General features: G+C 41.7%; 1 protein-coding gene across 8 annotated transcripts in view; it reads right to left on the bottom strand.

Annotated features, from left to right (window-relative positions):
• Positions 1 to 3,064: 3,064 nt before the first annotated feature.
• dgkh (diacylglycerol kinase, eta) overlaps positions 3,065 to 19,693 on the bottom strand; it is a 54,615-nt gene continuing 37,986 nt past the window's right edge. For 2 of the 8 annotated variants that reach the window (XM_025063680.1, XM_025063683.1), the window contains 21 exons: positions 19,526 to 19,628; positions 18,790 to 18,952; positions 18,584 to 18,692; positions 17,609 to 17,830; positions 17,258 to 17,349; positions 17,025 to 17,124; positions 15,838 to 16,171; positions 15,475 to 15,606; positions 14,508 to 14,642; positions 13,818 to 13,935; positions 13,628 to 13,738; positions 12,906 to 13,002; positions 12,425 to 12,532; positions 11,345 to 11,458; positions 11,098 to 11,232; positions 10,844 to 11,004; positions 10,336 to 10,441; positions 9,274 to 9,366; positions 9,064 to 9,183; positions 7,216 to 7,349; positions 3,908 to 5,239 (listed from right to left, as the gene is read on the bottom strand). In XM_025063680.1, the coding sequence (XP_024919448.1) occupies positions 4,837 to 5,239; positions 7,216 to 7,349; positions 9,064 to 9,183; positions 9,274 to 9,366; positions 10,336 to 10,441; positions 10,844 to 11,004; positions 11,098 to 11,232; positions 11,345 to 11,458; positions 12,425 to 12,532; positions 12,906 to 13,002; positions 13,628 to 13,738; positions 13,818 to 13,935; positions 14,508 to 14,642; positions 15,475 to 15,606; positions 15,838 to 16,171; positions 17,025 to 17,124; positions 17,258 to 17,349; positions 17,609 to 17,830; positions 18,584 to 18,692; positions 18,790 to 18,952; positions 19,526 to 19,628 (3,090 nt within the window). In that variant the 3' untranslated portion in view covers positions 3,908 to 4,836. The other 6 variants (XM_017039983.2, XM_017039984.2, XM_008327861.3 and 3 more) reach the window with 6 other exon arrangements.

The following is a 19,693-nucleotide window of genomic DNA, read 5'->3' as shown; positions in this document are numbered from 1 at the left end:
CGGTTGGCCGATATTATCCGACATCCCTAAATAAAACATATCTACATTTCCCATAAATGTATTGAATCCTATATGTTAACATATATATTTTAACACAAAACTAACAACAGTTTGAAAGCACGTAAAATTTTACATTTATGCTAAACTTTTACTGCGTCCTGTGGGTAGTTTTTGTCAATAAGTTACACAGGCAAAACCAGGGTCACCCACGTTCAATTGACTAAAATCCAATGACCCCAAACAGCTCATTTAATCTTACTAAAAGTGGTTGATCCCTGAAAATTTGCGTTGCAAAATAGCTAATTTTCTCTGTGGCGTTTGATACGCGCGGTAACGCAGATTGTAACGCTACACTAAAAAGAGCAGGGATATGTTCGAAATATGGTTTCTGCTTCGGTTCACTGCTTCCTCTAACAAAAATCAAACGAAAGATATGCAGGGGGCACTCACAGCACAATCAGCTCAAACTATACACCAGTAACATTGCTAACCATAATTTAAAAAAAACAACCCCAAACTAAACTGTTATTAAGAAGAGATGGCTCAATCCGATACTCAGGATCGGTATCTGTCAACTATACCCCATCCGATACCGAAGCCTAAATGCCCAACCTAACTTCGCGCCGCATGCCATCAAGCAGGACACGATCACTTCAGCAACGACAGTCCGTAAAAGAAAGTATCGGATTGCTATCAATATCGGCAAAAACTCCAAGTTGCAGTATCGGAATCGGATATGACAAAAGTTGTACCGAGCCCTCCCTATTATTAATTAACGTTGAAGCTTAAGTATTCAGACAAATCAATACAACCGCAAGTTCTTACCACAAATGTACAAACCAATATCTATGTCCTATTTTCAATAGTGTTAAATAACGTAGCAAAAACTCCCAAAAAGATCAAAAGACGTCAAAAAGAAAAACCTTGAGGTCAATTCGTATATATCCTACACCATAAATTGACGGTTTGCACTTGCATATTAGCAAGAAGATGTAAAGTGCAAAAATATTTTCCTAAAATAAAAAGAATACCTAGAATATCACAAACCTACGGATGAACGTCACTGTTACTTCTTACCGCACGAATAACAATGTCAAAATCTAGAGACCCTTGCTATGGACTAGCGCAGGCGTGGGCAAACTTTGTGACTCGCGGGCCACAATTGGTCCTAAAATTGAACAGGGAGGGCCGGGTCAGGAGCAGATAGATGGAGCGTTCGTGTGAACTAAGATAAGTGAACTAAAATGCTAAAATGCGTTTAACTTTTACGCCACCTATTGGGGAAACGTGGTTATTGCAGGTAAAATGCAGAAGTATAGTAATAATATAAATAAATTCTATAATTTGGAAAAGTTTGGCGGGCCGGATTAAAAAGCTGAACGGGCCGCATCCGGCCCCCGGGCCTTAGTTTGCCCATGCCTGGACTGGAGAGTCACATTCGGTTATTCTCTTTAGTGCTAATCTTCTCCTCTGACAGCAACAGAAAAGGGTTTCGGTTCAAATGGAAAACTGTTTATCATTAAAAAAAAATTCTATTTAAATAAGAACATGAATTTCCTTACGGTTACGACTTAATAACTGTTATTGAGTCCATTAATTCTTACTTTTTTTCCACCTAAAATTCTGACCTTTTTTCCTCTAGAGAAAATCCATTCAGGCATTCAGTTTTGACTGTCGTTTTGGTTCTTCTCCTAAAGTCTGAATCGAGTCTTACTTACTCCGACTCCGACTTCACCTTCTGTAAAACGTTTTAACTTACAAAAAAAATTTGATTTTTTTTTTTTTTTTTACATTTAACCGGGAAATCTTAGATTACAGTTGGATTTGTTTAATCTCAGGACAGCTACTATTTAAAAAAAAAAAATTATGTAAGTTTAAAATTATTATAGAAGTTCTTATATATAATTATTGAAATATTGACAATGTTTTTCTAAAGAAATTAAAGCCAGAATTTTAGGGGGAAAAAAAAAATTACACTGTCCTTATTCCTTACTGTATGGTCAACTTATTTAAAAAAAAAATAAACGTAAAAATTCTTAGATTGTGTATTACTTATCACATACTTTTTATGGCACGACACCACTGGTTGACACATCATCATTTTCATGCAAACAGAATAAATTAAAGGTAGAGTAATCCTTTTTTTTTTTGTTTTGTTTTTTTCCCCTCAAAGGATGAGTTTTCAGTAGTAATAAATGGCATACTCTTAATACTTAAACGTTCTGTAAAACCCGTTCAAGTGTTATTTAGCACACACACACACACGATAAAAATCAAACCGACCTCGAGGCGTCGAGTCATGCAGTCACTGAGTTGGGACGATCAAGGCATGCGACACGTTTCCCAAACCCGCTGTAGAATCCTCACCACGCCGCGTGACGACGTTCAATCTGCTCAATTTTGGACGTAAACCGCATTTTATAAATGGACATAGGTTGTAATACATGAGTGAGCCACTAGTGGGCCGTTCTGGTTGCTACGAAATCTGTCTGTTTTTTGGGGTTTTTTTGGAGCGTAGTACCAGAAATGTCCCAGGAAGTTGTACTAGCGTCACGTTTAAAATGTTCGCTTGTGTATTTGAACTGATATTTTGCCTCTTATATTTGAAAGAAAAACTTTCTCTTCCTTCAAGACTAACTAAGGATCTAAAATCAGTTCCAGGCACTTCCCTTTAGTTTCTTGGGCTAGTTGTGGAACCATGCTTAGTTAGTGGTACTAACTAAGTACCACTTAGTTAGTACCACTTATTTGTACTATCTCATGTTGGTGGTACCAGTTCCTGGTACTCCCCTTTCCGTAGGCAGTACTTGCTGTGTTGGAAGCACATACTCTAGACCAGAGGCGTCAAACTCATTTTGGTTCACGGGCCACATAAAGCCATAATTAGATGTCAAGTGGGCCGGACAAGTAGATCATAACATAATTAGCTATAAATAAAACTAAGTCCATGTTTGTCCCCCTTTTGTTTTCATGCAAAGGAAGTACAATTATATTAGAAAATATTCATAAATAATGAAATTTCATTTCAAGTCAATTTCAAAATTCATCAAGCGGACCGGGATTGAACCCCCTAGCGGGCCGATTTTGGCCCACGGGCCGTATGTTTGACACCCCTAGTTTCTGTAATTTTCTGGTGCTCACTCCATGTGGTGGAAAAACACAAAAGACTTTGGTGCTGGACTAGTTCCTGGAGTGGAAATGTACAGGGCATTTATCATTCATAAAGACTTTCCTTGTGATGGGACACCGCGATTGACAGATGGAACCGTCCAATAAACCTCAGGTCCAGTTCCTAACATTTCAAGTTGTAAAATCTCGGGGGCCTTTAACACTAAAACCGAAACAATATGTCCATTTAAAAAATCTGGTCTGGTCTAGACTATTGAAGATCGTCATCAAACCTGCTGAGTCCAGATCTAAGCTCGGGAGACGAACCGGAAACCTCGTTGTCGACGTCCTTCTTTTGCCACGATTTTGGCCGTCGCTCCTCAGGGGATGGAGTTGAACCTGTGATCAGCGTTTGGGGTAGTTTTTGCATACCTGACTGTGAGACCTAACGGGGGTTGAACTCTGAAATGGCTTGTCGACGAATTCTCCAGACCTTCCATCGGCTGCTTCCGCGTCTATCTTCCGAGTCATTTTGGCACAAACAAACAGTTAGAGTCAGACTTTTTTTTCCCCCCAGGCGAGGGACCAAATCTTCTCTTCTCTCTCTCTCCTTCAGCAGACAGCACATCGGCTCCTTCAAAGTCACCGATACCCTTCAGGTCCAGGATTCAAATATCGTAGACTTCCCTTCGCTCTGAGACTTAGAGGTCGATCATGGAGGCCTTGGCTAGGTCCTTAGTTCCCTGGAGAATTCTCTTCATATGACCCACTTTCGAAATCCCCAGATCCTGGGGAGAAAAAGAAAAACAGACACACATAGAGGAACGAAGGTCTTAGGAGAAGAACCACTGGACGACTGCGCGATTCCTTACTTCTTGTAAGGAATCGGTGAGAAAACTGAGGTCATGGTTTTGTCGTGAAAATCAAGGATAAATAGTTGAATCTTGAGAACATCCTGTAAACCAACAGTCCCCAAACTTTTTTGTACCAATGACCGGTTACTGTGGACCGGTAATACCGCATCATCGTTGAAGGATCGTTAGATTTTCAAAATAAAACGTCTTTCAGACTTTCTTCTCTTAGTATCAGAGTCTGAATGACCTGTTGTTTTGAAACATTGACAGATTATATTTGAATAAAAAAAAGTAACAAGATGATTGTCGCCCAGTAACAAATGACCTGCGGACCAGCACCGGTCCACGGTCCAGGGGTTGGAAAGCCCTTGCTGTAAAAACACACTTATCTCCAGTGCAAAAACTTTGTTGCCATTTATTCTCCGCTGACATTTGTTGTTCTTTTCTTCCATGTTTAGTTGTCATTTCTTCTGCTTTTTGCTTCGTTTACTCATTTTTACAGATTATTTTGTCCAATTGCCCTTTCGGCTTTTTGCCAGGTAATGTGTTCTGCTCTATTTCTCATTTGATTTGTCTTTTTTTTTTTTTTGCTCTTCTATTATTTTTACCTTCTTACCATTTCATCTTTTACGCATTGAATAGCCAGTTTGCCAGTTCTTTTACGTGTCTAACACGGCCGTCTATCATCAGACACATCACAAAATGGTAATCATCCACATTGAAAAACAGGTAAAAAAACAAATGATGACCATGGACATCTAGCATTAAATAAATATAAATATCTGATTTTTAAGGTACATACTGCGATAATAATTTACTGTCCCTGTGTGTAGTACGCACCTACTGTAGGTACTGTCACTACCTTACAGTCTACTCATGACCCGCCCCGCCCTGTAGGCTTCCCCTCTGAGCAGGGGATCGGTGTTAGTGGGTTTACAGCAAGTACAACAAGCAGAAGAAGAAGCAGAAGAAGAAGAAGAAGTAGAAGAAGAAGAAGCCAAGCAGAGCAGCAACAGCACAACGATAAGAGGGGGGACTGAGGTTCGGAAAAAAAAAACGAAGGTTTTGTCAGGACAAAGAGAAACAGGGATTGAAGGTGTGTGAGTTTGTGTGTGTTTGTGAGTGTGAGTGTGTGAGAGTGTCTACCTTCAGGTCTCTCCTCTCCAGGTGAAGCAGCTCGGAGCCTCTGATATCGTGTCTGATGAAGGTGTCTCTGTACTCGCCCAGGCTCAGCTGTTCCAGCCAGATGCCTACTTCCTCTGTGCCCCACCTCTCCACTGCACGTACAAGGACATGTACAAAAGCACACACACACACACACACATATACACACACACAACACACACACAGACAGCAGAGAGAGGCTCAGCGCCTCATAGGTTTACACAAATACTCAAACACACCACACACGATTGGGCTGCAGAATATATTGGAAAAAACAAAACAAAATTAGCTTTAGCTTAGCGTTACGTTAAACGTAGCAATTTAAATTTTTTTTTTCGACTCGTTTATTTATATTTGACTAATTATCGATTCATCTTAACCATTTGTCACCATTTATCACCAAAGTCCTGAACCTCCCAGTGGGCCATTTTGGCCTGCGGGCCACATGTTTAACATCCCGGGTATATATATTGTGCAGCCCTCACACACACACACATTTTAAAATGCTTTTTTTTTTTTTTCTTCTTCCTCTCATTCATGTTCCCTTTCCAGAACGTCAGCACAAACAAACAAACCGAGACAGATAACGGCGATGCTTGTGAACATGGAAGGAAACCGTGGAGGAGGGGGAAAAAGAAGGACAGGAGGAGGAGAAAGGAAGGAAGAGCTGTGGCAGCAGCTGGCAAAAAGGGGGTGGGGGGGAGGGTGGAGGAAGAGGAGGGGTGTTAAAGTGCACAAAGAGTCGGTCCGAACAAGGGCAGTTGAGTCCAGAGAGCGTGAGGGTCATGCAGACCGGGTGAGGGCGCAGAAGATGAGAAAGAGGTGAAGGGAGGAAGCCTGTGTGAACCTGAAAAAGGCCTCAAACCCTATCGTTTGACCCAGTGAAACGTTGTTCCCATGAACTTATAATGAACTCAGAAACAGAAAATGAATCCATTTTTTTTTTTTTTTTAAAAAAGAAGAATTTCTTTGTATTTTTTTTTTTCCCCTTTTACACTTGCCCTCTGTTGATCTCTCAGCCCTGTTTTTGTGCTGGAGGTGGGGTTGATGAGAAGGCGATGGTGGTCGTTGGATGGATACACACTTGGGCTGAATGATTGACTGGAAAACACTCAATGTTGCATGTAGGTAGCGTTTGATTTTACTCACAGAATAAGTGAACTATCTGATAAAAAAAAAATTCGCATTTGCTTCCTCATACACAAGTCCATAGAGAAAAAAAAAATCAGTGAAGTTAGCTGTTGGTCTGCTGCTGCCCCCTGTCTGTTGAACTGGGTTTGTGTTTAGGCATGAAAACTATCATTGGTCGAGGTGAGGGTGAGAATCCGGCCAATCACGGAGAGAGAATGCTGAGACCTTACTAAATGATGGTGAAAAATGTATGACACTTCAAAACTCGGTGTCACTCTAATCCAGTGGTTCTTAACCCTTTCATGCATGACGGTCACTACAGTGGACAGCTATGAAAATTTTCATACCTTTCATGTCATTTTCTATGATAAGAATAGGTTTTGATGGCAGGGTTGCATATAAGCCTCTACAGTGGACGCCTGAGAATCACCCAACACTGCCATACAGTGGTCAGCCTTTGCAACTGCAGAATAATTGTGTCAACATTCCAAAAGAAAAATTTGGTGTATAAAAACAGAACCAAATCAGTTCTTATTTTTATGTCTAAAAACACATAAAAACACTTGGTAACATTTTTTTTAACTCAGTATATCATGGGTCATGCATCAAAGGGTTAATAACAGGGAAAATAGATAGAAAAATCTGAATCTGCATCTGCTTAAATCAGAATTGACTAACCTTAGAATGTTTCCCACAAAAAAACGATTGTATATCAATAGATATTGTAGTAGAAACACGTTCGCTTCGTGTGTTGGTTGAATGAGTGAAAGACGGATGGACCGCAGAATTTCCAACTGTAGGTTCGAAGCCATCTTTTCAAAATAAAAGCACCCATATTGCACACAAATTGCACTAAAAATCCACCGGACCAGCATGTGACCGACCACCTCGTCCTCGGTCCGACACACCGGGCCAGGGCGGTCAGCTCTTGCGGACCGCGGACCCAGCGGGCTCGTACCTGATTGAGGAGCGGTCTTCTTGGCCGCCTTCTCCTTCTTGAACTTCGGGACGATACGGAACATGCTGCTGCTGCTGCGGCTGTTCCTCTTGCCGTAGCCCAAAGAGTGGTCCTGGTACATAAACAGAGTCAACCTACAGCCTTTCATTTAGATGCTCCTCATACTTCCTGTTACCTGGCTGCAGATAACAGGAAGTTGTCACTAAGAAAGAAAAAAAAAGAAAAAAGTATCTGCTTCTAAAACTGTAAAACCGCACTTGTAAAATATGTTTAGAGCAGCGGTTTTCAACCTAGGGGTCACGACCCCACTTAGGGTTACCTGGACTTCAAATGGGGTCACTTGAAATGTCTAGTAACTAGTTTAAAAAAATACATGTTTCAACTAATTATTATTCTTTTTTAAATTATGTTTTAAAACACTACGCAATGTTAGCTGCGTGAAGCTAGTCAGTTATGATTGACAGGTGACAATTTGTATTGTCAAAATGAGTTCAGGAGGCAAAAACGGTTGGAAACCACTAGTATAAAGAACCTTATAACATATATTATCTTATCTGTACGAACCACTGTACGTGTTGCTGCCCCCTAGTGACTGGAGGCTTGTTTATGTTTGAAGCTTTACAGCAGAGGCACTCTTCTGTCCGGCGTGCCGTATTCCATAGGAAGCCCCCACACAAAGGTCAAAGTCAAAATAGTCATGTATATATACATATGAGAACAAAAAAAGCAATTTCTGTCAAAAAAATATTTTTTTTCAGTTTCAGAAAAATTAGATAAATAAGTGCTGTTATAACTATATGGGACAAACTTCTATTAAAACCAAACAGATATAAAATAACAAACAATATCAACAACAACAATAATAATAAATAATATATAACAGTGCTCAATACATTTAGCCACATCTTGAGATGTGTCTTTGTGTTTTAGTTTTTTTTTTTAATTTTTAAAAAAATATTTAATGTCTTTTAAGTCTTCATCACACATCATCTATCCTTGAATGAGCCCAAATTCAACCAAACAAATTTATGAAAAAAAAAACCCAACCTGTAATATAAAATTCTAGTTGATATTTAGGATAAACTTAATTCACATGACAAGGTCGATTCTAAAAAAATAACTTTCAATATTCCTCTGAGACTGCTAACTACTCAGTGAAAAGACGTGTTCAGTACTCATTGACCAATAACAAATATTTTTTTGAATAACTACAATAGTATAAATGTAAAAAATATTTAAAACCAAATCAAATCTGAAAGAATCTAAAATTTTTCCCCACTTTGGTGAATGAAGATGCTGACATTAAGTGGTTGAAAAGCCTGTCAGTCATGTGGTTGCCATGACAATGGTTTTGGGTAAGCGACATTTCGCAAGACTTTCCTCGTGGTACGAGGAAACATCGAGTTACGAGTGCTGAATCGCGCTCCATTTTTCTCGCTAACAACATCGTTGTGTTATTTTACCACTAAAAATAATATAGGACGTCTTAATTTTATTTAATTTAATATTTCATGTTTAATTATCATTATTTAATATTATCAATATGTTTGTTTATATCTATGTTGTTGATGTTTAGATAAAGGGAGGAATCTTAATTTGAATTTTACCGTAATTACCGTAATAGTACATTACTGGGAGGCTGGACCGAATTACTGTAATTGGTTCTCGGTTTTTTTTAATGGGGAAATGTTGAATGTTGTTGAACGGATTAAAGTCGTATCTTGAAGCCCAACTGTAGCTCTTGTTAGTCATACTGGCTCTGAAGTAAAATTTCTAAAATCGTATTTTCTCTACGGCACGGAATAAAGACATCGTCGAAAGGTGTTATGTAAAGTCAAAGCCTCTCACCTCCTCGTCGTTCGGCTGCAGGATGTGGTAAAGCCACTGGATCTCTCCCAGTTTTCCCAGTTCCATCTCCACACTCTGCAGGGCGTTGGACAGCTGCTCCTCCTCCGGCGGCTCCAGCTGCTGCAGTGACCGTGACAGTAAAAAGACAGTTTCATTTTAAACACTTGGAAGGTGAAGTCCAACTTTACTTTATTGGAGCCTGGGATTTACCAGAGAGACCCTGCCGACCAGCAGAGATTCCGTCTCGTTGTACAGAGCTTTGACAGTACTGGCCACCTCTATGGCTGTGTTTCTGGTCAGACTCTGGGAAAACAAAACACCGGTGAAGGACAGAAACTAGTCACTGGCAACGTGCGCTTTGTACACGGATCATCATAATGAGTGACCGACTGTTGTCCTATGTTGCTATGCTAGCACTAGCAACCAATTGGTCACCTTTGAATTATTTCTGATTCAACTTTTAGCTAGGTTTTAAATGACCTTTATTGAACTAAATCTTACCAAAATTACTGGTAAAATTTGGCTGATATAAAATCTACCACAGGGGTGTCAAACATACGGTCCGCAGGCTAAAACCGTCTGGCTAGGGTGTTCAGTCTGGCCCGCTTGATGAATTTTTGAAAAAAAAAATTAAAAAAACATTTTATGTTCAGGTTGTTTTTTTTTTGTAAAATTATATTTCATTACGTGTAATATGTGTTCCCTCTCTATATCTTCTTTCGCTCCCTCAGTACATCGCGAAATTTACGCTATATCGCAAAATATAGCAAATAATTAACTGCAGAGATATTGTAAAATAATTATATATATTATAAAAGTTTAGCCTCTAAAAATGTGGATTCTCGTTTTTAAAATTGACATAAGCGCATTTGCGACTGATCGCTGCTAGCTTTGTTTACCTAGACGAGATCGTACACGGCATGGCATTGGCTAATACAATGCGTACTCTGTGTACTATTGGCTAATTGAACATGCTCTTCCGTTCCTCACTCTGATTGGCTCATGCATCGTAGCATCTCTCAGCATCTCCCCCTATCTGTCGACCACTCTCAACTACCTCGGCTCTACATCGCGATTTTTCCCATTTAGCGGTGGGTCTTGGAACGCAACAACCGCGATAGGAGAGGGATCGCTGTATTGGTATTTATAGTTTATTATGTTATTGTACTGATCTGGCCCACTTGACATCTAGTATGTGGCCCATGAACTAAAATGAGCGACATCCTTGATCTTACACTTGGAGACGTTAACTCGCTTTCTCAAAGGACTCACCTCAGGAAACTTCGGATGTGTTTTGTTGATGGCATGAGATGCAGCATTGACAGCGTGGGCCAGCTCCTGCTCTAGAAGACCGCAAGTCTTCGCAGCCTCACAAATCCTTGTATAAGAGAGAAAAAAAAAAAAAAAAGACATGGTCATAACCGAGACATGGGCAAACTAAGGCCCGGGGGCCAGATGCGGCCCGTTCAGCTTTTTAATCCGGCCCGCTAAACTTTTCCAAATTATATAATTTATTTATATTCTCATTATACTTCTGCCTTTTCCCTGCAATACCCATGTTTCCCCAATAGATGGAGTAGAAAACGATAAAAGCATTTTAGCATTTTAGCCTTCATGCATGACTTTTACATGTCATTTATCTTAGTTTACATGAACACTCCATCTATCTGCTCCCGACCCGACCCCGCCGTTCAATTTTGGGACAATCGTCGCCCGCGAGTCAAAAAGTTAGCCCGCGGCTGTCATAGACCAAACTGTCTCATTCCATGTGTCGTCGTACCTGGTGATGAGCTCCTCCGCGGCGCGGGCACACATCTGGAGCAGAGCAGCCTCTTCCTCCGTAGCCAGGTCCACGGACTGTTGAGGGTAGAGGTGTGGACGCAGAGGAGGTTTGTCATACTTCAGTTTGTCCTCCCAAGACTTCAGCGTGTTTTCGAACGCCTGAGAGACGAGACAAAACAAAATGTCGTGAGAAAAAAAAAAACATGTCGGATCTGAACGCGAAGAGATCCGATTACATTCCGCGTCACCCACCCGGTCTCTCGTTAGCATCTGAGCCCGGTTCTTGTGCTGGATCTTGATGACTCCGGGAGGCTGGATCCAGGCTTCACCGTCCACCTGAATGGGAACGCCTTCATCTCCCAGGATGGTAATCTTCACTGTTCGACACTGACAACAGAGGGAACAGAATGGTGTCATCCGCGTAAAAACGGAGAACGAAAAAGTGCTTGTCCAGTTCAGGGTCACACAGGCTTATCTTATCTTATGAATATCATCTCACCTGTGCAATGCGATGGTGCTGCAGTTTGATGACTCGTGACACGGCCATCTGCATGCTGCCAAACACGGCCACCACCTCTAGGATTTTATCGTCGAAGGACGGCGCGCAGAAGATCTGGACGTCAAGGACAACAACAGCAGCAGCCAAGGTCAACCACGGGTTCTTAATCCATCGGTCCTTAATCCTACGTCGTTTCACGGTCACGTCGCCATCGCCCCCATACATTTATTAAGAAAGTCTTGTTCCATCGTTCCGATGTACGGCATTTAGACAAATTTTGCACGGAATCGAGACAAAGCGCTATACATGGAAGACGGCTTTGTTTACATTCACCAGTTGGACGCCATACATTGGACTGTTTACAATCCCCAAATTTCTTGTATGGGTGTCAGATAGTAACTTTTTCCAATATTGTCCAAACACTTAATTTCTGATTCCGATAAGAACCGATACCGATATATGCAGCTTGGGTTAAAGACAGAAGACACATTTCAATACGTGCAGTGGTGTCGCAATGACAATAATTCACTTTCAGTTTCACATCATCTGGGCGAAACCCAGGCATTGCCTTATCGGGTTTTTATCAAAAAACGGAAAATCCGATAACGATTCTAACAGATATATATAACATAATTATGCTAATGTTGACCAATATTATCGAACATCCCTAATTTTTTTGCATTACATCGTGTCAGTGTAGGATGAATTTGAGGAGGAATTCTAACTAACTAACTAGCGAAAATCGAGTTACGTCGTGCGATAGGAATGGAGTTCTGAGGTTAGTTGCGGACCCCGTGAGTTTTACGATTTTATGTCTCTGAGATACCTCTTTGGTCAGGTCACTCTAGTAACACAGATTTTTTTATCCTAGTGACGTCTCTTTTATTAGTTAAATAAAATAAATAAAATTTTTAGAACAAAAGCGATCAACTTTTCCCTTATGATGGGATGTAAAATCGCAGCCTATTATTTAGACTTAGCCAAAGAAATAGCCAAAACCTAGTTTAGCATATGGAAAGATAAATGGTTTGATCTCAGTCTATATATCATACAGTATAATGTAACAGTACATATACTCACATCATCCTCTTTGGTTCCTCCCCAGAAGTTTGTCCCACCCGCATAGCTGGGAATGTTCAAAACGGCTATCCCTTGAAGGCTGGGAAGAGGGATGTACTGACCGTCACACTGAGACACGAAACCAAGAAAAGGAACCAAGGAAAGGAGACGAAAGGAGATGTCAGTTGAGTTAGCGTTACAGTTTTAGGGCGGTTTGCAGCCTAATTCAATAATCGAATATCGGCAACATCACAGAAATCATTTCTTCATCAATTTAATCTAGTGCAGACAAAAACTCTTCCAAATTATATAATTTATTTATAATATCATTATACTTCTGCCTTTTCGCTGCAATACCCACGTTTCCCCAATAGATGGCATAGAAATCGATTAAAGCATTTTAGCATTTTGGCCTTTGGCGTGAAAACATTTCTGTCCCCAAGGGGGGAACCACTGTTTTAAAGTAACTTACAATGTCTTACACATTTATTTCTCATCTCACCTCTAGTTGGACCTTCTGCTCCAGGTTCTTGTAGGTCCGCTGCAGCAGCTCCTTGGTTCCCAAAACTCCATACCACATCATGTTTTTGGTGCGGCTCCTGGACAGGAAGCAGGTGAGAGGGGAGAGGACGGGGTCAGAATTGTGGACTAGATATATAGAAATGGAAGGTAAGACGCAGGGAGCCAATTGTAAGCCTTTGTCTTAAAATGCAATTTTACATTTCACCAAGAGATGGCAGCAGCACTGAGTAGCTGTATGCCCATGACTCCTTCTAGTCGAGTTGACTGCGAGGGCCGGAGTATTTTTATGTGTTTGCACGATTTACCGAGATTTACCGCGGAATTCAAAGAATTCAATATCCGGAGACATTAGCGTAGCGGTTAGCACGCCTGCCTTGCAAGCACTCCTATTCCTAATGGAACTAAGACTCACATTGTAAATTTCCCCATTGTGGGTCGAATACGGGACTAAATTATTATAATGACTATTATGATGCTGATTATGAGTATTATTATTATTATGAGTTGAGACATGCTAATGCATTTAATGCTAATGGCTAAATGTTAGTCAGAAGGGTTGACCCTCACGCATGTGCACTTCAAATCTGCCCCTCTTTGAAAACGATGTTAGTCAGAAGGGTTGACCACTTCAAATCTGCCCCTCTTTGAAAACAAATGTACGGCCATCCTCGGAGCACAGTACAGTAACATCCAATAGCAGACCTGCACTTCTCTGGATGCTCCTCCCTCTTGTTGTTGAACTCCAGGGAGATCTTTGCGTCCAGGCCGATGCCAAAGTAGTTGTTCATCACACACTTCTCCATGTAGCCCTCGCTGTTTGGGAAAACACAGAGACAGATGTGAGCCTGGATTAAGAAAATAGGCCAGACTTAGTAAGAGAGACAATCCTCACAGTGAGTCAAGGTCCGGGTCAATGAAGGGTGTGGCACCAAATGGGTCGATGTTGGCCAACAGCATCTTACTGATGATGGAGCTGCCGGCGATGGAGGCAGCTAAACCTGCGCGTAAACCTGTGCGGGACATAAGAAATCCACAAATCACAAAGCTTTACATCTGTTTTTTTTTTATATTTAGTTACCTCACAGTTTAACTTTCAACATTTTTTCTCACTTTCAATAGTTTTTTTGCGAACCAACCTTTTTCGTGCTCTTTCCATTTTATCTCTTTTAACGTTCACTTGTTATTAGGGATGTCCAATATTGACTTTTTTGTCCAATACCGATGTTGTCCAAATTAATTTTCGCTACCGATATCAACTGATACCAATATATGCTTATGTTTTTTTCCCCAAAACTGCGGTAAACCCGGCATTGCGTTATCGGATTTTCGTTATCGGACAAAAAACAATAACGATTCTTCCAAATATTACGTCGTTATTTGAGAGATTCTACTTTACTTTGCGACGCTTTGCGCGTTGAAAGTTAGCTTTGACCTGTCGTTAGCTAACGTTAAATACGTTTTCACAACTATTTCAAGGATCTGTTACATAATATAACAATTCTATGCTAATATCTTGTGATTCCAGATGATTCTTGGCGTAATTCTTTTTTTTTTTTTTTTGGCTGCTGTGAGTGCAAATTACCTGGACATATGATGCGCGTGTTGAGAACGGGCAGGTTTTCTTTGCTGGTGGTGAAGGGCGTGATGGTGAAGGGGCCGTAGGACTGAGTGCTGCGGCTGACCCTCCTCTCTGTGGGAGAACACGGACTTTTGGCTGCTTTTGACATACACGAACAAGGCGAGAGAGAGAGAGAGAGAAAGAGAGAGAGAACCTTTAGGTGTCATCACTCTTTTCAGTTGACTGTTAGTTTGTTGCCCAGGAGGGGTCACCATAGCTTTACAGCCCCTTCCCCTTCCTACAGTTTCTTGTGTTGTCTAGGTCAGGAAGGGGCGAGACTGATATTCGGTACGCTCCATCAGCTGAAACGCAAGTGGAAGGGGAGGGAGGGAGGAAGGAAGGGAAGGAAGGAAGGAAGTGGCTGCAGGACAAATAGGAAAAGTTTCTGTCCTTTAGACAATAACACTTCCTGCTGCGCTAGCGCACACTCATATACCGAACAGATATTGATATAGTATGTGCTGTACAGTCACACAAATATGACAAAACAGGGACATCTTGGAGACATGGTCACAGAAGAAACACAGACTAGGGACTAAGGACCAGGACTAAGGTCAAGGTCAGATCCATTTTAAAGAAAAACCAGAACTAACACAAGGAACTAGACTTATTTTCCAAGTGCTTCAACAGCATCTGCTTTAATATCTGAGATAATTTATGACAGGAAGTGTGATTTACATCAGCAGTAGTTTTTTTTTTTTAATAACTTCCAATAAAACTTTGTCTCCTGATGCTGCAAGGCCAACAACATCCACAAGAGGGAGCCAAAACGCACAGGCTCTTCTTGAGCTTAACTGCTAATTTGATAAGCTGTAGGGGTCCAGGATGAAGTTTACAGAAGTAAAGACCAAGTGCAGGACATGTCTAGGTCAAAGGTCAGAGTCAAAGGTCAAACAATTTCCAGACGATTTAAAAGATTTAAAAAACTTACACGAGGCTCCTTCTAATTCCTTGGTGTCCTCGTCCTTCTCACTGTCCCGGTTCTCATCCTCACTGTCCTTCCTGAAGTCAAGAGGAGACTGAAGTTCACTGTCGTCCGTGTGCGCATTCTGTTCGTCCACCACTGCAGAAAGACAGGACAAAAGCTGAATGTTGGTCGTCTAAAAAAAAACTGACAGCAGGCGCTAGAGGTCTTCTAGCATTTTAACTTTTTTTTTTCAAAAATTTCAATTTTTTTTACCTCTCTCCGCCTGTTCGATGAGTTTGAACTTTTGTTTTTTCAAAAATTTCAACTTCTGTCCTATTGAGTCGATCCAACCAAAGCTTCGCTTTTTTTTTTTTTTTTTGTTTTTACCTCTCTCCGCCTGTTCGATGATCTGTCTAACTGCTTTCTTCAGACTGTTCGCTCGCAGCATCAGCTGCTCCCTGCTCCTGAACAGTTGGTGAGCCGCAGCCGCTTGGCCTCCGCCTCCTCTTTTTTCCGTCTCCTCTGCCTCCAGCTTCCCCTTGAGCTCCGTCAGGCTCTCCTCGCTGGCTTCTTCCTCTTCCTCATCTTCCTCCTCCTCCTCCTCCTCTTCTTGTTCCTCCTCCACAATCGGAGGAGTGGAGTGGAGCACCAGAGGGAAAACCGGGCACTCGGTGTTGAGGGTGTGGAGGAGGGAGTCCAGTTTCTCGTTCAGGATGGCACACTGGCGGACAAGGAGATAACGTCAAGACCGTGAATGAACGTTCGATCGATAGTCGGGAGATTACTGGAAGCAGCTGCATGAAGCAACGAGCAACGATTTAACACTGTTCTGCAAAAACACGTAGGTGTTTATGAAAACGTATTTACAGATAGTGAGTAGATCAATGTTTGAATCGGAGTTCCATTCCTACGGTGCGGCATAACTCACGTACTTATGTCACTCACCTACACTAACAGAGTGGTAACGTCATAATCTAGGACAGTGGTCACCGACCTTTTTGGAACTGAGAGCTACTTCAAGGGTACTTAGTAATACAAAGAGCTGTTTGATACAGACGTCCTGAACAATGTAATAATAATCAGTTCTGGGACATCCAATAGTAGACACTCTTCTTGTCATAGTCATTGCAGCCATTTGAATATCACTGCAAGTGGAACTGATTCAAAAAACAATTTCATGACCCTCTTGTTGACTGGTTTTATTTTTAGAACAAACCACCACGGGCACCTTAGGTAGTCCACTAGGGGGCTACCAGGTGACCCCTGGTCTAGGACATAAAAACTTCAGAAGAGTCTGACCTACGCCATGGAGGCATAACGAAGGGCGAAAAGTATCCAAAAAGTTAGCACAATCCAATGCGTTCTAGTTGGTGAGTTTTAACGTCGTATGTCCGAATAATGAAACTTGAGACTTTGTTAGTAAATTCATGGCAGATGGCGACGTTAAGCACAAAACGCTGTAGGTCGAGGACGCTGTAGGTCGAGGACGCTGTAGGTCGAGGACGCTGTAGGTCGAGGACCCCCTGCATTGGTTAACTCATTCCACCAAACCTTTGACTTTCGTTTAGCCTTACCTTGACAGACATCATGTCACACTCGTCGGTGTTCTCTGTGCTTTTTTCATAGGCTTTTCCCACTTTGGCAACAAAGTCCTTCACTGTTTCACACAGTATTCTTAAAAACAAGAAGAAGGCGTAATAAAAAAAAAACAAAAAAAAAAACAAAACAAAAACAGGTACGTTTCAGCTTATTTGCTCTGACATATATATATATATAAAACTCCAGGCTCTAAGTTTGAGACACTTACTTGGCAGAAGAGATGACAACAGAGTGTTGTTCTGAGTTGAGGATCTTGGTGAGATGAGCGGCCACTGAGTCTTCGTAGGCAGAAATGTGCAACTGGAAATGAAAAAAAAAAAAAAATTAAGTCTGTAATATTGTAGGAATAGATCTGTTCTCAAATCCTGTCTTATACTGGCTTTTAACTGGAAACCAGAGGAAAATCTTCAATTTCCTAAACCGACGTAGTGTTTTAGTAGAAGTAGGATTACAACATATTATTAAATTGGGGATTTTATTCATGAAAATCCTCTGTAAATAAAAAAATCTGTTTGAAAAGACGTTCTAACAGGCAGGCGTCGAGGCACGTGTAAGGTACCTGGCACTCGTCGGCGCCCTCTGGTGTGGTAGGACAGCTGTGTTTGGGCGGGATCTTAATCTCGTAGGTCATGATGCTCCAGCGGTCCAACATCTTAGTGCTGGCTCTTTCAAGCTTCTCCAAGATCTGAGGCAGCTGGGTGTCGTCATCACAGGATGGGCCCCAGCCCAAGACCCGGGCCAGGTCATTGCCGGTGCCCAAAGGTAACACACCCAACTGGCACTGGAAAAGACGGGAGGAGTTAACGTAATTAATACGAGACTAGTGAGCGCACCTGAATATAAGTCGCGCCAACTGAATTTAAGAAGAGAAAAAATAAGTCGCAGGTGTCTACGTTGTAACATGGAATATTTACACAGAAAGATTTTTTTTCACATAAATAAATGTTTTTTTTTTTCCGAACAGTCCCTGTAACACGGCTGGTTACACGTTAGCTCTTTCCCGCTTCGGCGCCCCGACCGTAGTTGGAATGCACAGGGGAGACTTAGTGATCTGCTCCAGGGCATAATACATATATTCATATATAATATAAAAATATATTGCAACATAATAAGGTTGATCTCAAACTTTGTGGAGGTGGCTAAGAGTTAGCCTAGCACGGGCTAGGCTAACTAGCCTCTGCTAGTTAAACCAAAATTTTACTGGGGGCCACAGTTCCCCTTGAAGGGCTGGTTGTAAATGGAAGAATGTATAGATCAGGGGTTCCCAACCCTCGGTATGCGGACCAGTACCAGTTCATAGCTCATTTGGTACTGGGCCGCAGTGAAAATACATACTTAATTTTTTTTACTAATTTACAAACGAATACATGTTTCGACAATTGATTATTATTTATTCAAGCTACAAATATTGTTCATTACTGTGTAATTTTTTTTTTTTTTTAAATTCATAGGTTAAGAAACTCTGCTGCATGGACTTTACTAGATGCCTTTTTTGGCTCCCGCGGGAGTTTGACCTAGCGGAAACGCGACTTACTTGTTTGTGTAGGTTGAGTTTGTCGATCTCCGACAGGACCCAGCCCACGCTGCCGTCACCACCGCACACCAGAATCCTGAAGGTGTCAAACTTCTGGAACAGACGTAGACTGAAAAAGACGCAGAAAAAAAAAAAAACCCAAAACTCCATCAGTACTCGTTGTTCTCTTCAGTTTCAACATCCCTGCACACATCGTGTCTCCTCACCCGAGGTGCGGCCCACCGTTGACCAGGTCGAAGACCTGAGCCGGGTTCAGGAGCTGCTTAAAGCGCCGCAGGAACTTCACCCCCTGGTTGTCTCCGCTTTTGGAGTTCACGAAGACCAGGAGAGGACTGGCACATGATGGAGGGCAGGTGGCCTTCCAGAAACCTGGGATTAACGGCGGAGATAAAAATAGGCCAATCAACTGGGACTGTCCCTTTAGGACTTGTCTGTAACCGAGGTCAAAACGAGTCCTCTCGACAGCCCAGGTGAACTCATGCATGTTCAACATCTCCATAAGCATTATTGTTGCTCGGGGACTTGTTCTGACCAGTAAGTCACGTGACTCTATCTATGTGGATTACGGACAGATTATAAACTCAGATTGAAATATAAAATGAAACATTATCATCATTATTATTATCATTATCACATACAAACACATCTCCTCTTTTATTTACTCACTACTCTCCTTACTCCACTCACTTGCTCACTCACGTGCTAGACACCCTGTGTCCAAATGCATGCTGGGAAACAGTAGGGGAGTGTGATTGTAATTGGTTAGGAGAGAGGGGAAGGTGGAGGGGAGGACAGCCAACACGTGCTGAGAAAATAGTGACTCCTCCTCCTCCCTCCCTCTCCAGCTTCTCTGACTCTCGTCATCCATACATTACCGGGGAGAGGGAGAGAACGAGGGAGACGGAAAGGGGAGAGAGAGAGAGAGAGAGTTTGTGTTCCTACCATCTGAGTCGATGCTGTTCAGAGCTGTAGGAGGAATGATGGAGACTTTACATTGACCTAGTGGACATTTGCGAGGATATATGTCCATGCAGGCGGTGTGCACCTACGAAGCAAACACCAAACAGTGAGAAACAGAAGAGAGGTGACATAAATACTGTATGGCAGTTC

Source organism: Cynoglossus semilaevis, chromosome 16 (genome assembly GCF_000523025.1).
Source record: "Cynoglossus semilaevis isolate Cse_v1.0 chromosome 16, Cse_v1.0, whole genome shotgun sequence".
In the NCBI taxonomy this organism is placed as follows: domain Eukaryota; kingdom Metazoa; phylum Chordata; class Actinopteri; order Pleuronectiformes; family Cynoglossidae; genus Cynoglossus; species Cynoglossus semilaevis.
This window is presented reverse-complemented; position numbering and strand designations above follow the sequence as displayed.